At 35.5% G+C, this 17,137-nt stretch overlaps 1 protein-coding gene across 6 annotated transcripts in view; it reads left to right on the top strand.

Moving 5' to 3' along the window:
* Window positions 1-17,137, top strand: part of TBC1D32 (TBC1 domain family member 32) — a 251,985-nt gene that overhangs the window by 10,267 nt on the left and 224,581 nt on the right. For 4 of the 6 annotated variants that reach the window (XM_009451911.5, XM_063813400.1, XM_016956237.4 and 1 more), the window contains exons 2-5: window positions 2,744-2,905; window positions 6,862-7,039; window positions 13,667-13,735; window positions 16,314-16,439. In XM_009451911.5, coding sequence (XP_009450186.3) covers window positions 2,744-2,905; window positions 6,862-7,039; window positions 13,667-13,735; window positions 16,314-16,439 — 535 coding nt within the window. Of the gene's footprint in view, window positions 1-2,743; window positions 2,906-6,843; window positions 7,040-12,855; window positions 12,932-13,666; window positions 13,736-16,313; window positions 16,440-17,137 lie in introns of those variants that run through there. The other 2 variants (XM_016956235.4, XM_054686223.2) reach the window with 2 other exon arrangements.

The raw sequence follows: 17,137 nt of genomic DNA, 5'->3' as shown, positions 1-17,137 counted from the left end.
TTTCTGAAAATTAATGTTTGCTATTTCAATCTAATGTTATAAGACATTAGATTTACAAAATAGCTTAGTCTTCCTCTTCTGCTATTCTTAATACTTATTCCCTTAAAGCATAGAATTTACTATCTAAACATCGAATATAAATATTGAACATTTTAAAGAAAATTCAATCAATAATTAAAATATTTAAGTAAATTATACTTTTAAATTTAATATGCTAGTTATAATTTTGGGGGAATAAAATGTAATTTTTGTTGCAAAATGAAAGAAATTGAAATAATTACAAATTGGTAAAGATATGAGTATTACATTTATTTATTTCCCTTTTCACTCAATTTACAACTACAAAATATCTTATAACACTTCTGATATTTTTACATCTTTGGGACTCTGGGATTATGGGATTAACATGGGCTTTGGAGTAAAGTGAATGAATTAGTAGCTTATGAATTTAACAAGGTTTTTTCATGTTTTGAATCTGTGTCCTCATCTATTTTACCTATCATATGGTAAATAAAATAATACCAATAAAGTGCTTAGCACAGAGTTTAGCATGGTAGTTACTTACAAGTTAGTTTATCACCTTTTTTTTTTTGAGGTGGAGTCTTGCTCTGTCACCAAGCTGGAGTGCAGTGGCGCAATCTTGGCTCACTGCAACCTCCGCCTCCCGGGTTCAAGTTATTCTCCTGCCTCAGCCTCCCGAGTAACTGGGACTACAGCCACATGCCACCACGCCCAGCTAATTTTTGTATTTTTAGTAGAAATGGGATTTCACCATACTGGCCAGGATGGTCTCGATCTCCTGACCTTGTGATCCGCCCACCTTGGCCTCCCAAAGCGCTGGGATCACAGGCGTGAGTCACCGCACCCGGCCAGTTTATCGCTTTCTCATATGAAGATCAACATGGTTGGAGGTTTGTTGGGAATTTTGAATGTAGCCTCGTTTAAGTAGAGATACTCTTATAAAGAGATTTGATTGATTAGGTATTTAAAGTCCAGGCCAAGGAAGCAGTATTTGACCATGAAAGATAATAGGTAGCCAATTGTTATAAATTCAGCAAATATTTATTGAGGCATTATGTGCATGCATGACATGGTATGAGGTATTGGTATGAGTAAAATGGCTCTAGCTCTGACTGAAATAATTAAATAAGTTCTTTTGGAAGGCTAATATGACTACAGTGTTTGGGATGAATATGAGAGGGAAGAAAATATGAGAGGAGAGAGGGAAGTAAGAAGTTAAACAAGAAGGCTGCTGCAGTAATCTCTGTTTGAAGTGATATGGCTTTGTACTGATTCATAGAGAAAAAAGGGAGGCAGTGATGAAAGTCAGGGATGTACAGGAACATTAACACATGTTGGTGACTGCATGGATATGATTGAGTGGATGGGCAAGGGGTGCAGAAGATGCAGACATTAAAGAGCATCCTATGTTGTCAAGTTTTGGAGTATTGAAAAATAATGCTGTTAGTGCCAAAAATGTGGTGAGTAGTTGGAAAGAGGAGAGTGCTTTTTGCTGTACACTTTCTTTTTTTTTTTTCTTCTTTTCATTCCTCTTCTCTTTTTCTTATAGGCGAATTATAGGAAGGATAAGAGGCCATATATGGGGGGTGTAATTATAGCATAATGTCATCAGAAATTTGTTAATAGACATTACATGAACAAGGAATTAATAACTAAAACAAACATTTAGAAAAGATAAGCAAATTCAAATTCACAGCCACTGATGTAGAAAATGAAGAGATAAACCTTTCCCCAATGCTATATTTCAACCTAACAAGTATTTATAAAGTGTTTACTATGTACAAGATATTGCAGATGATAGATAAGTGGATTTGTTCTGTTGTGAAGTCTACCGACAGTGTAGAAATCTAGGTGTAGAGGTGGTCAGGAATGAAGCAGGGGATAAAGCAGGTCATATAACTGCATCCAAGAAAATGTTTTGCATGCTAATAGAGAAGGACAGTACTTTTGGGTCTTAGGTGAGAAAGGATATCAGTTGTTGAGAAACAAGGAAAGCTTTTATCAGAAAGTAGCATTTTAGGCTGTAGAAGACAATCTATACGAGTGGTGGTAAAACACTCTTAAGTGGGTGAAATAATGTTTTCAAAGGTATTGGGAATAAACATCACATGGAGAGTTGGGCATGTGTAAGGTAGTAATGGGACCTAGATCTGGTAGGATAAATTGCAATCTATGAGGGCTTTAAATACCAATGGCAAAGTGTGTCTTGAATTTAATAATAGTGATAATCTTAGTAACATAAGAACTGTTTAGGTGGAAGTTACATCAGTTACGACTTTCAAAATGTACACAAAACTTTTCTGATGATGGAAGTTAACTTTTTCCAATTTCTTATTTCATGATTACTATATTCTAGATGATTTTCCTCATCAGCTTGAATAACTGAAAATCCTTAACAACTGCTTTTCATACTCTTCACTGTCACATGTTAAAGATAGGAGCATAAAAAAGACATTGAAGAGACTTCTAACCTGCTGAAGTTTGGGCTGCTTCTGAAATTTGCTTTTCCCTACTGTGGTAATCTTTAAATGATGATTTTTGCCAAGTGTCTCAAAAAAAAAAAGCCAAAAATTAGTAGATTAGCTTGATGATTTGTGATGAATGACTAATTTAATCCTAGTTTAAGGTAAGAAATCTTAATATGTTACCTTTCTGTGTTGATTTTTTTTTCTGAATATGCTTATGATATTTACCGCATTTATTTTCTAAATATTTGTTTCAGCTATGAATTTGTGAAATACCTCAGACAGCATATAGGCAACACTTTGGGTTCTATGATTGAAGAAGAAATGGAAAAATGCACATCTGATCGGAATCAGGGTGAAGAATGCGGCTATGATACAGTTGTACAGCAGGTCACTAAAAGAACTCAGGAATCTAAAGAGTGAGTATGGCCATAATAATATCTTCAAATAACCTCCTTCAACAAGACTTCTTGACAGCACCCTGATCTCTGTCCCTCACAGTCTATTTCCCTCATAGCAGCCAGAATGATTCTTTAAAACAATGAGTCAGATCATGACACCCTTTCACCCAGACTCTCCAAAGGCTTCCCATCTCCTTTTGAGTAAAACCCAGAATTCTTTTTGTAGTCAACGAGGCCCACCATGGGCCTTTTGCTCCCTCTCCTACCCCATTTCTTACCATTTTCTCCCTCATACTGCTCTAGCCACTGTGGTCTTGCCTGCTCTTTCGCAAAAAACCAAGTAAGTCCCTCCCGGAGGGATTTGCACTCATGTTGCTCCTGCTACCTAGAATGCCCTTTTCCTAAATATTTGCATAACTTGCTCCTTCACTTTTTTTGGGGTCTAGGTTAACTGATATAAACAGTTAAGTTCCTGCAGCATATTTCTGGTCAAAGAAACATCACCAAACTTCTAAATAAAGATAAAAACACTTCTAATATTAAACACTGAAATAAGTGTGAGCTATATATACATTTAAGAAAGATTAATAAGAGCAAGATAATTATTTAACTGGAATAATTATTCCACTTCAGAGTTGCTGGTAGCCTATCCTGCCTGGCATCTCAGGGTACAAGGTGGGAACCAGCCCTAGGCAGGATGCCATCGTCAATTTTTTTTTCTCGTCAATGTTATAATGAAAAGATGTTGAATTACATGATGTCATTTGAACACTTGCTGTGGTTCATATTTCCAGTATCGGAGATGTTTGAATATATACCTGAGCTTATATTACTGACTGTATTTTAAAGTATTAAATCTAATTTACTTTTAATTAGTTAAACTTTAAAAAATTATTTTGGACAAGAGCTCTTCCTCTTTGGGACAACTGATTGTATTATTTAAATTAATATGTTAGTAATTGACAAAGTGACATCATACAGCTATTTTAGTAAATTTAGCAAGTTCGATGCACTAATCTATATCAAGCATAAGTTGTAGAGGCTAAGATTTCTTATTTCTTGATTTGGAGAAAACCAAAAACAGAATCACCTTTATCTTTGGATAATATAATTCCTAGTAAGTCTGTTTCTAGCAGTATCATTAAACTTAATTCTAGAAGGAATACTGAAATACTTTATTAGACAGTTAATGAAAGTATTTTCATGGTAAGAGCAGAATTTTATATGGTACTGCTAGGAAATTACTTTTTATCTCTACTTAAGCTATTTGATTTTCCTGTGTTTCAGTTCATCCATGTGTTAAAATTAGTACAGTAATAATTACCTCACAAAGATTTTAAATGACTCAGTAAATGTTTATTTTCCACTTTATGAACCGTGGATAAAAGATTTTACATTGTACAGCTTTTTTTTTTTTCCAGTTTTTTTTTTTCTTTTTTTTTTTGGTGATTGTTTAGAAATCACTTAGGGCTAATGTAGCAACACTACATCTGTAAACAGCATTTCAATTGTTATAATTATAAAGTATTTTTGTAATTAAACATTTTTATATTTATTTTTTAAACAGATGTTTGCACACAGAAGAATTCATTTGTAGGATCTATATAATATACACTATTCCTCATATAATGAGTGGAAGTACTTACTCTGTAGAATTTCATTGTTAATTGATGTGGTTTTTATTCACTATTTCTTAGAGCTTTTTCTTTCTGTAGTCTTTAAAACTTGCAAAGCATGAAGGAATCTACTTAATGGTGTCTATATTCTATTTTATATCTGTTTTTTCTTAGTCTTTTCAAAACTGCAATGGCTGCTATTGAGTTTTAGTTCATTTAACTCTTGATATTGATGATATGACATTATTTTTTAATTTACATTTTAGAATTATTAGCTACTGCCTGTGGCCATTTTGTTAGTATTTCGTACAGCACAATTTATGCTGGTCTTTTCTAAAAGGTCTGTTGGAAACATTCATGTTCAAAGCAAAACTTATAGATTTTCTATGGATTTTAAGTACCATTATCCCTACCCTGTATATCGTTAAGATTTACTTTTATAGTTCTTTATTAAATCACCAGATTATAAGTTTTAAGGGGATAGGGACTTTATGTTGTTCACACAGCCTTACCTAGCTGCAAAGGAGGCTGGGGAGTGTAGTTTAGTCCTGTGACCAGCTAGAATTCTATCACTGTGGAAGGAGAGAACAGCTTTTGGTGGATGTGTATTGATTGCTGCCAGGGCACTGTTTTGTTTCCCTGTTTTTTGCTGCCCAGAATCTATAGAGGCAGAAGCTGGGCCTCTGGGCTCAGTTATCCTTATATATACTTTGCAAATTATTGTGTGTGTCTCAGGACTTCTTTTTGCTCTTTATGTCCCTTTACGTCAAACTGGGATATTCCTCGGACTCTGTTACCTCTATTGAGTTATCTTCTGTATGTTTCTTCCCCTAGCGGTTCCTAATTTATTTCCATCTGCTTTCAGTATTTTTGTGTTTTCTCGTAATTTCTGGTACTTAAAGAAATATGTTAAATACATATATTTTAAAACTTTTAGTTCTATATGATATACATATTAAATATTACATTTAAATATATTAATATATTTTAAATTATGTAGAAATTATATCTAACAAAATTTTAAAATATATCTTATACTTTTTATATAAAATCTCAGTCTATGATTTCTATTCAGATTCCCCAGCAGGTTTTATTTCTCTTATGAGAGATAAACTACCTTTTCTTCTTTTGATTTATAGAGTTGCAATGACGCATTATTCAGAATTATACAGAAAAGGACATTTCTGTGCATATTTTCCTAGTTTATTTTCATTATTTTAATGATAATAAATACATGTATATATGTATATATACACACACACTATACATGTATTTATTATCATTTTGGATATGTATGTGTATATATATACACATACACATATATTTATTTCTTGCTATAGTCATATGAAATAGGTTAGCTAGATTGTATTTTTAATCTCATTTTACAGTTGAGGAAATTGAAACTTATTTATGATGACAGAGCTGGCTGGTAAAATAGTCAGGATCCCCATTCAAGTTTTCTAATTTCAAATTTTATAATTTATTCACTATTTTTACTTATATCTTTATGCCTTTTTTGTTTTAAATATAGAAATTTCAGTGGTTCAGGTCACATATGCCTCATTTGTAAAATAAAGAGCTAGACTATATTTATGGTTCTTTCTAGCTCTAAAATTCTATTCTTAGTGCTTTTGAGGATTTCAGTCTCATATTCATATGGATGCTTGAGAGTTTGAACTTACAAAGTAGAAAAATTTGATACCAGTTCTTTTTGAGATTTTTAGACCTTCTGAAAGAGATTTTAAATATTATCCAATTCACACTCTTAATGATTTCAGGAATCTTTTTCCTAACATCCTGAGAGTGGATTTCCCAGCCTCTGTTTGAAAGGACACATTGATAGCTTAACTCTTACATAGGTCTTGGGAGTATACAAGAGCTCTCAGTTGTGGCTATGGGTGTATATAAAGTATGGGCAAGGGAGAAGAGAAGGAAAGAAAATAAAGGATGGGGGGGTGGAGAAAGAGATAGGTATAAGATAAGAGGATGAAGGTGATGTATAAAATAGCCTGGGTTTTGGTAGTATAATATTAATAGTTGACTTTGTTGCTAGCAATTGGAATCCATGCCATTGAAACCTCTTGCCTTAGGTTCTTTTAATTTTACTACCTTGATCCATGTAACCATGAAAAAACCCAGGAAATAACATACTTTTTGAATTCTCTATTAATTTTTATTGCTGTTTTGTGAATTCTGTTCTACCACTTCTTTAAGAAAAATTGAGTTCGATTTTTCTCTTTAGCATTGTGTTCTTAAAGGGACTTCCCTTTTTATAGAAAAAAAATTAGATAATTTAACTAGTTGACTGTTTTAATTTCTGATCGTCTTTCTCTTATTAAGACTACCTTGAATTTAAAGGTACAAAGAAATGATGCATTACCTGAAGAACATTATGATAGCTGTGGTCGAGTCTATGATTAACAAGTTTGAAGAAGATGAGACACGAAATCAAGAAAGGCAGAAAAAAATCCAAAAGGAGAAAAGCCGTAGTTACTGCACAGACAATTGCTCTGATAGTGATTCATCATTCAATCAGGTGTGTTGTTCAGTTTTGCATTTATGTCTTGAAATGCTGTTTAATAATAATTAGCTTCAATAAATTATTTCTTAGCCATATTTTTCCTGCCTTCTTAAGATTCAGGAGAAAAATAAACAATAAAATTAAATAACCTAATATTAAATATTTAGTCCATGAAATATTTATAGAATTATGTTCGGTGAGTAGCTACATTATATCTGAGATAATTCTTGGTGATATGAGAAAATTAATGTATGTTGGAATTAAAAAAAATAATGTGTTGAACCAAATCTGCTTAAGCTCTAATTAAAACATCTTATTCCCAGTTAATCTACATTAAAATTTAACGAAAATAGAGATGAGTTGTGACAATAAAACATTTCCCTTATACATTCTCTGGAGGTGAAAGTTGTTGTGAATTGTTAGTTTTAAAACATTAAGCTTTTTTTAATGTCAAGAGATTTGAGGTATTACATTTTCTACTACCAGTTTATAGGAACTCTTGTCATTTGGCTGCAGCAAAGTTAAGAGAAAGATGGGCCAGTGGCTGGATTGGCCCTAATAGAAGACAAGGAAAACTAGCTAGACTAGAGCCTATGCATGTGCCATGAACTTGTACACAGAGGCTATCAGGCCAAAAGAAGCTTGTCTGACCCTAGTGTCGATCTCACCTGGTATTTTTAGTCAAACATTTTTCACCTAATTAGCTATACCACAGGGACATAACTGTAAAATAGATCCTAACCATATACCAAGAAGGGATTTGAGGAGTTTGGGTGAAAACATGAACAAATATGTACATTGGTCAAGTTGGGACTGCATGATTGAAGGAAAATTGGTTTTGGAAATAGTGGAAGCATAACTTAAAAGTCGCTGTGCATTGCCACCATTGCATCATTTAGCAGGAGAGAGTATGCTGAGTAGTGAACTTTACAAGTCAAATTGATTACCTGATGTGATGGAGGACGTGACAAAGATTGTGAATTTTCTTCATGCTGTAACCCTTAATCATTTCTTGCTGAGGAACTGTGTGGAAAAAGGTGGGGTATAGAGATTTTAGTTTAATACAGTCAGATGGCTTGTTTAGTAAGTTTATTTAGTTGCTTCTTCAAATCAAGGACGTTCTGGACTTAAAAGGCACACAAAACCCAATTTTATGACTCTGGGGGCTCACAAGATTATATGCTCTTACTTATTTGCTGAACCACCTGAATACATTGAAATGGAAACATAAGAAAAAAAATGGAGCATTTGTTCTAAGAAGTACAGGTATTCAGATCTAAATAGAACTGATTTCATAGCTGGCAGTTAAGACCTTGTCGAATTCCAAATGCTGAATTATTTCCAGTCATTAAAATGATAGATTTTTGAAAAATGCAAAGCTTTGGTAGAAATGGGGTCATAATTTTAGAAGATGTTCTTGTTTTTTATCTTGTTTTGTTTCAGTTCTTGAGGAGGAATCATGCTTTAAGTTTCCCTGGATTTCTTTGGGATGTCTGCAGGGTATATATAAATTTTCAAGTGTCTACCCTATAAATATGACTTTGCTTTAGAAGGCACTAATTGGGTTGAAAGTGAGCTCTGCCCATCAAGAAGGCATGGTATCCCTGGACTTTTGGGAAGAAACATATGAGTGCCAGAACTGTCCTGAAAGCTGTTTCAGTATGTCCAAGTTCTAGGAGATATTGTGTATACTTTTGCTTATAGTGAAAAGAGACTCTCTTTCATATAGCTGACCAAAGAGAGGCTGAATATGTTCAGAATTGAAAAGATCTCTAAAAATATATTATTCATTCCAATAAATATTGACAATCTTATTCATGCCTTCAAAATTGTTGTTTCTTGCTGTGGGGTGAAAAAAAAGGTCTGAATTTTCCTATGAATAACATTGTAAACAATGCTGATGTTACTGTTTTGATATTAGTGAAATACTTTCATTTTGTGAATAGAATGGGCTTTAATTCATTGTTATTACTTAAAAAATTGCAGCCTGATTGTATTTGGACTTTTGACCCATTATTGAAAAACAGGAGACTGTTAGTGTAAGTGTGAGGATATTGAAGAACAAAGGGGAGATAAGTAGTTATTACCATAGTTGTGAGCATTGCTATGAAAATATTTGGTATTGTGATTAAACCTGGAACAAGTCTCTGCAAAATAATGCCAGAAAGATAGAAACAATAATACCAGCTATAATAATAATACCTGCCATATACTGGTCCCTGTACTTAGCTTTATATTCATTATAGGTATTATTAGTCCATTCTACAGAAAAAAGTGAGGCTTATAATAATAATTAAGTAATTTACCCAAACTTGAATAGCTAGTGAAGGGGGGACTTTGAGTTTAAAACTAGCCTCTCTCCCTGCAAAGCGAGTTATTTTTATTCTTTTCCCAGCTACTTGGAGAGTGCTTGGGTGTAAGTTATGGGTCCACTGCTTACCAGCGATGTGGCCTTGGACAAATTTCTTAACTTCTTTGTGCTGTAGTGTTTCCCATTTGTAAATGGGGATGAAAATACTACTTCCCATATAGGGATGTTGAGAAGATTAACTGAGTTAATGTATGTCTTGTGCTTAGAACAGTGCCTGGCACACAGACACTGCTTTATACAGGTTAGCTTTTATTGTTGATATCTGTTAAAGGGAATGCTGAAATGGACACCATTCAGAGACACACTCAAATAGAAAATTTCTCAGCTGTGGTCCCATATAATTTCAAACTGAACATCTCTGGGCCATTTTTAACTGCTTGGGAAATTAGAGGATTACCTCTGATGTACATTAAGCTTTCAGAATTTGTATCCTTTCCTCTTGCAGTTTTTCTGTCTTTCTCTTCCTCCGCAGTAATTAGTATAGTACAGCACGGGCATTGTGCTGTTTTATAGCGTGCAAGCTATTTTATAACCTTCCAAAGGAACTTCACCCCAGGGTGTATACCTATGCAGAAGGTGAGTTTAGGATAATAGTCACCTATTACTCTTGCCTGACACAAACATGTTTAAAGCAGTCACTGTTCCTTTGTTTTCCAAGCAACTTCTCCTTGAAACTCATCCTTTGGTACCTGTGGTACACAGAATAATGGTCCTCTCAAAGATGTCCATGTCCTAATCCCTAGAACTTGTGAACATGTCACATGACATGACAAAAGGGACTTTGCTGATGTGATTAAGTTCAGGACCTTCAGATTGCAGGATGATCTCGAGTTATCCAGGTGGGACCCATCTCATCACAAGGGTCTGTGTAAGAGAAACCCAGGAGGGTCAGTGTCAGAGAAGGTGCTGTGAAGGCTGACACAGAGGTTGTAGTGATGTGATTGCTGTTTTTGAAGATGGAAGTAGGCCATGAGCCAAGGAATGAGGGCAGCCTCTAGAAGCTGGAAAAGGCAAAGAAACAGATTCTCTCTTTCCTGGGAACAACCTGAGCTCTATTTTGTTGCTAGGCTTTGGATTCTTCCAGTAAGAATTTTCTTGAGTAGGTTTTTTTCCTTATGGGGTACATGGCCTTTCTCCTCTCATTCAGAGTATGTCCTTTCAATTTTCCTAATTTATTTTATGCTATTAGTCTTCAAATCTTAATCAGAATTTCTTGAGTTCAACAACTGTTTTCTGTCCTCTACTAAAATCTTCAAAGCTCTACAATGCTCTTTTTGGTGAAGAATTCTGCTTGTAAGGATTTTATACTACTGCTGAGAAATGGCAAGACACTTATCTCTTTTTTTGGCAACATCACTCAGAGCAGTAGGATTAGCTACATCCCAACCTGTACTTCAGAAGTTCCTCCATGTCTGGCTACCCTCACTTGATAAGATTTTAATTATTATTTGTTTTGTAAGCACAAAAAGATGGAGTCATAAAATCTTAAAAATCTCTGCAGAATTTCACTTCTGTAGAAGTGAAAGGGAAAGATAGCTAGGATTTTTAAAAGATGAACATAGTAGCATTGATTCTGCAGCTGCCTAGAGTTAGGCCTGGGACAGGTGGATTATTTGGAAGAGGAGTGTGTAGGGGCAGATGTGAACTTATTTTTGCTTGCTGGCTTGTTTGTTTGGTAAAAGTACAAAAATCAGCCAGGTGTAGTGGCGTGTGCCTGTAGTGTCAGCTACTCGGGAGGCTGAGGCAGAAGAATCACTTGAACTCGGGTGGTGGAGGTTGCAGTGAGCCAAGATTGCGCCACTGCACTCCAACACTCCAACCTGGGCGACAGAGTGAGATGCCGTCTCAAAAAAAAAAAAAAATTAAGGCCAGGCATGGTAGTTCATCCGTGTAATCCCAGCACTTTGGGAGAGCAAGGCAGGAGGATTGCTTGAGACCAGTCTGGGCAACATAGAGACAAGGTCTCTACACACACACACACACACACACACACACACACACACACACACACACCACCTTAGCTTGGCATGGCATTGTGTGCCTGTATTCCCAGTGATGGGGAGCTGAGGCAGGAGGACTGCTTTGTTACGGGAAAAGTGGTCTTGACCCAGAACCCAAGAGGGAGTTCTCGGATTTTGTGCAGGAAGGAATTCAAGGCAAGTTGCAGAGTGCAGTGAGAGGAGATAGTTTATTGAAAGCTACTCAGTTACAGAGTAGGGAGTCCTCAGAAAGCAAGTGGAGGAATGCACTATCTTTTTTATAAGCTTTTCTTATATTGTCTATGTAAAGACTAAACTAAGCTGTGTCTACATGCAAGTGGGCTGACAGCGTGGCACAATTTATTTTTCTCTTGATTTAAAGAAAACTATCCTTGACATTTTAGCATGTAAGTACATCAAAGCATAACTATAATTATCTTGATAGCATATATTGCTATGTGTACTGAGACATCTGGACTTTCTGTTGTAGGAATTTGCCTTTCAGGAATTACCAAGCTGGTTCCTTAGCTGTAAACATCTTAGGACCATGGATTGTGACTGGCAAGGAATGTGCCTTGTTAGTCTCAAGTTGGAGTTGACTTTAAAATGAGGTCACTGTGGCTCTCCTAGGCTCCTGCTTCCCTAATTGCATGAGCCCAGGAGTTCGAGGCCACATTGAACTATGATTATACTACTGCTGTCCAGCCTGGGCTGCAGCAAGACACCATCTTAAAAAAAGAATTAATAGACTTTTTTTATTCTTAATGTAGCACTTAAAAAAATTACTTTAAGTTCTGGGATACATGTGCAGAATGTGCAGGTTAGTTACATAGGTATACATGTGCCATGGTGATTTGTTGTACCTATCAACCCATCATCTAGGTTTTAAGCCCTGCATGCATTTGGTATTTGTCCTAATGCTCTCCCTCCCCTTGCCCCTCATTCCCTGACAGGCCCCAGTGTGTGATGTTCCCCTCTCTGTGTCCGTGTGTTCTCATTGTTCAACTCCCACTTATGAGTGAGAACATGCGGTGTTTGGTTTTCTGTTCCAAGACAGATGATGATTTCCAGCTTCATCCATGTCCCTGCAAAGGACATTAACTCATCCTTTTTTATGGCTGTGTAGTATTCCATGGTGTATGTGTGCCGCATTTTCTTTATCCAGCCTATCATTGATAGGCATTTGGGTTGGTTCCAAGTCTTTGCTGTTGTGAACAGTGCCACAATAAACATACGTGTGCATGGGATTGCTGGGTCAAATGGTATTTCTGGTTCTAGATCCTTGAGGAATAGCCACGCTGTCTTCCACAATGGTTGAACTAATTTACACTCCCACCAAAACTGTAAAAGCATTCCTATTTCTCCACAGCCTTGCCAGAATCTGTTGTTTCCTTACATTTTTTTTTTTTTTTTTGAGGTGGAGTCTCACTCAGTTGCCAGGCTGGAGTGCAGTAGCATGATTTTGGCTCACTGAAACCTCCGTCTCCTGGTTCAAGTGATTCTCCTGCCTCGGCCTCCCGAGTAGCTGGGACTACAGGCACGTGCCACCATGCCCAGGTAATTTTTGTATTTTTAGTAGAGACAGGGTTTCACCATGTTGGCCAGGATGGTCTAGATCTCTTGACCTCGTGATCCGCCCGCCTTGGACTCCCAAAGTGCTGGGATTCTGGGTGTGAGCCACTGCGCCCAGCCTACTATTATAATTTTTATTTTCAGATGATGTTTTAGATATTATGCATGTTTAAATTGTCTTTAGTAGGAAAAAGACCCTTTCTTTCTCCAAAATATCTTATAATCTACTATAAACTTTTTTATAGATGGAAGTTTTTACTTCAGGAGTTTTTTCACCAAGGAACTATGGAGAAAGGCTAAGGAAAAGTATAAGAAAGAAAGAGAACAGAACAGTCCAAACAGCACTGTAGCTGTGCCTAGGGTACTATTGGTAGCTCTTTTTTTACTTGTTTTGTTTATGTCTGTTTCATTCATCTCACATTTCTGAGTATGCAGCATTTTGGCTTTGTGTCTTTTGAGTCTTATAATGTTATATATACTTTAATTGCTTGGCAAATAATAGTTTTCATATACATGAAGGTACACTTTCTACTGGGACATTCAGTTCCCATTTAAAAGCCTTGGGAAGAAAAATTCTAAGTTGCTGCCAAATCAAAGTAGATCATCTCCTTCTCTTGTCTGGATTGTGTTTTGTGCTTGGAATTATATTGAAAAAATAACTTATAGCAATATTTCTAAAAGCCTTCTAAGTAAATGAATGTCCTGTCAATTGTGTTACAGAGTTACAAATTTTGTCAAGGAAAATTACAATTGATTTTAGACCAGTTGGATCCTGGGCAACCTAAAGAGGTAAGTTTCAAGGATAGCTGTCAAGTTCATGCAGATAACATACATTTACAATATATGAGATTACAATCAGTAGCAACCAGGTTATTTCCCTTGAGGCTAAGCCTTTATGATTATGAGCAATCCTGGACTGATATCCCTGGTAAACTTTAAAGTCCCAATGAAAAGTCACAGAATAAGGGAGGCTTTCCTCAGAGAATTGTCGTGGTTTGGAAGAGGAAATTTTTATCTTCAGCATCAATTTCAAAGGGATAAAGTTATAGGCAGTTGTCCCCCAAACTGTTCTGTCACTGTTGTTTTATATGTAACATTGTAGTTAGTCATTTCTTAAGAAAAAGATTTTTAATTCTTTTTTTACTTTCAGAAAATGTGAACAGCTTTTTAAAATAATTATTTTTAATGGTCAAATAAAAATCGTGTATATTCGTCTTGTGCAACATGTTTTGAAATATGTATACACTGAGGAATGGCTAAGTTGAGCTGTTCTAACATGCATTGCCTCACATACTTATCATTTTTGTGGTGAGAACGTTTAAAATCTACTCTCTTAGCAGTTTTCAAGAATAAAACATTGTTATTAACATAGTCATCATGTCATCATGTTATACAGTAGATCTCTTGAATTTACTTCTCCTAACTGAAATTTTGTATCCTTTGACCAGCAGTTACCCATGCCTTCCCTAACTATCTGAGCAATTTTGACCCATTTGTTTATTTTTTAGAAAAATTATATATATGTATATATATTTAAGATAGGGTCTTACTCTGTCACCCAGGCTGAAGCACAGTGGCGCAATCATGAATCACTGCAGCCTCTACCTCCCCAGGCTCAGGTGCTTTTCCCACCTCAGCCTTCTAAGTAGCTGTGACTACAGATGCACGCCACTGCACCTGGTGAAATTTTGTATTTTTTGTACAGATGGGGTTTTGTCACATCACTTAGGAAGATCTCAAAATACTGTGCTCAAGTGATCCATCTCCCTTGGCTTCCCAAAGTGCTGGGATTATAAGTGTGAGCCACTGTGCCTGGCCAGAAAAAGGATTTTTAAGAGAAGCAATTATATTGAATTGTGTCTGTTTATATTTTAAGAGATTGTACAAATCACTGTTTATGAAGAATTATTTCATCTGAAAGTCAGCATGAAATAGAAAATATGATAGGATTTTTGAAGATTTTTTTTTTTTAACCTAAGCCTTTTTATGTATTTGTATGCGTATCTTGCCATTTGGTCTCAATTTTTAAAATTATTTTTCTCAAACTATTAAATTTAAACTAAATGAATAGTTGTGATTTACTCCTACTGAAATTTTTAAAAAACTCATAGAGAAGAATAATTTTTTTCTTCTCAGCATTTTGCATTATGATTTATTTTCTGGGTTCATTGTAAATAATAACGTCTTTCAAAAATATCGGAAATGAGTTTTAAATTTTATATGATAAAAATCCTGTTGCCTTCAATTTAAATGGATGTTTTGGAAACTATACTTGTTTAGAAACCTACATTTTGCTTCTGCAAGTAGTAAATTCTTAATGGCCTTTTTTCCTAAAAATTTCCTGAAATGGAAAAATTACTTAACATTGTAAATGAATTCCTAATCTTAAATCTCTCAATATTTCCCTTACTGCCTATCACAAATAAAGTTATATTGAGGAGTTCTTTCATATGAATATATAGACAGTTTCAAATATATGTATATTCTTTGTCTATTTTGTCTAAAAGTTGGGCCCTGGTTCAGAGTGTCTGATTTGCTGAGGTTTTGGCTCCTGTCTCTTAGGCCTCACCTTTTTAATGACTAGGCTTTAGTTGTTTCATTTGGAAAATGACCAGATTTTGAGGATGAGGCTGGAATTAGTGTGTTATTATTCACGACTTGGATATTGAGTGGGAGAAAAGCTTTGTTCCATTCTTCATTGGAGTGGAACTATTCTCTACTACTTTCCCATGGGTCATACTGTTTTGAGTGAATTCTGATTGCATTTTGAGAAGACTGATTAAGAAGTAAGCTTTCTGTGAAAATACAGAAATACAATTTTGCATCCCACTGCTGAAAGACTTACTTTTTTTTCTACCTAAGTAGTCAGAAGGCCAGAAAATATGGTGTAGCAGAAAAAACAAGTTCAAACTGATTGTTTTGTGAGAATTGTTCATATATCCTAGAATGGAAATGCTTTGCCAGGGGCATATCTGGGCAATGTTTTGAAATTAAAGCCCTCAAACTGTAGGAACGGCCTAGAATAGGGAAAGCCCGTAGGACAAGGCTACTGGAAAATGTTGCATTGGTGATTCTGATTCAACTACCATTCTTCCTCCCGTTCCTCTTAGACGTGATACCTAAAATCTGCTACCACATTTAGTATTTTAATTTTTGCTTTACACAAACAGCAACTGTTTTTTTTCTCTGCTTAGCACTTAGTTTAAAAAATGATTTCTCAAAAGCTTTTTAATATAAAGGCATCTGATAAATCATTCTTTATAAATTATCCAGACTTTGCCTTTTAGTAGTTTGTTAAATATTGTTTTGGAAAAGTGGCATTATTTTAGTGACTGAGTGTTAATAAAAGTCTTTTAAAAAATTGTAGGTGAGATATGAAGCCTTGCAAACATTATGTTCAGCTCCTCCATCTGATGTCCTCAACTGTGAAAATTGGACTACTCTCTGCGAAAAACTGACCGTGTCTCTTTCAGATCCTGATCCTGTGTTTAGTGTAAGAAAATGGTTATAGAAATATTAAAAATAATTTGTTTTCCCACCATTCTGGAAATAAATAGAATATAATAGTTACGATAGTTTTCTTTTCTTTTCTTTTTTGTTTTTTTTGAGACCGAGTTTCACTCTTTTTGCCCAGGCTGGAGTGCACTGGTACTACCTCGGCTCACTTTAACCTCTGCCTCCCAGGTTCAAGTAGATTCTCCTGCCTCAGCCTCCTGAGTAGCTGGGATTATAGGCATGCCACCACCAAGCCTGGCTAATTTTTGTATTTTTAGCAGAGATGCGGTTTGACCATGTTGGCCAGGCTGGTCTCGAACTCCTGACCTCAGGTGATCCGCCCACCTTGGCCTCCCAAAGTGCTGGGATTACAGGCATGAGCCACAGTGTCTGGCCGATAGTTTTCTTCAATAGTAGCTGACACATTTATGGAACTTCAGTTTCAGCTTTCTAATTGTCAAAATTTTTCTTAACAAAATTTTGTGATTAGAGTCAAAATATGGTCATATTTCATTGCCAAATAATACACTGCTACCTTGTGCATTTTATCTTGTAAAGGAATATCCTAGTATTTTATTTTTGTTTCATTTTGTTTTTTGAGACAGGGTCTTGCTCTGTCACTCAGGCTAGAGTGTAGTGGCATGATCACAGCTCACTTCAGCCTCAACCTCCCAAACTCAAGTGACCTTCCCACCT

The sequence above is a fragment of the Pan troglodytes genome, chromosome 5, assembly GCF_028858775.2.
Source record: "Pan troglodytes isolate AG18354 chromosome 5, NHGRI_mPanTro3-v2.0_pri, whole genome shotgun sequence".
NCBI classification, from domain to species: domain Eukaryota; kingdom Metazoa; phylum Chordata; class Mammalia; order Primates; family Hominidae; genus Pan; species Pan troglodytes.
The sequence above is the reverse complement of the archived record's forward strand: the minus strand, read 5'-3'. Positions and strand labels throughout refer to the sequence as shown.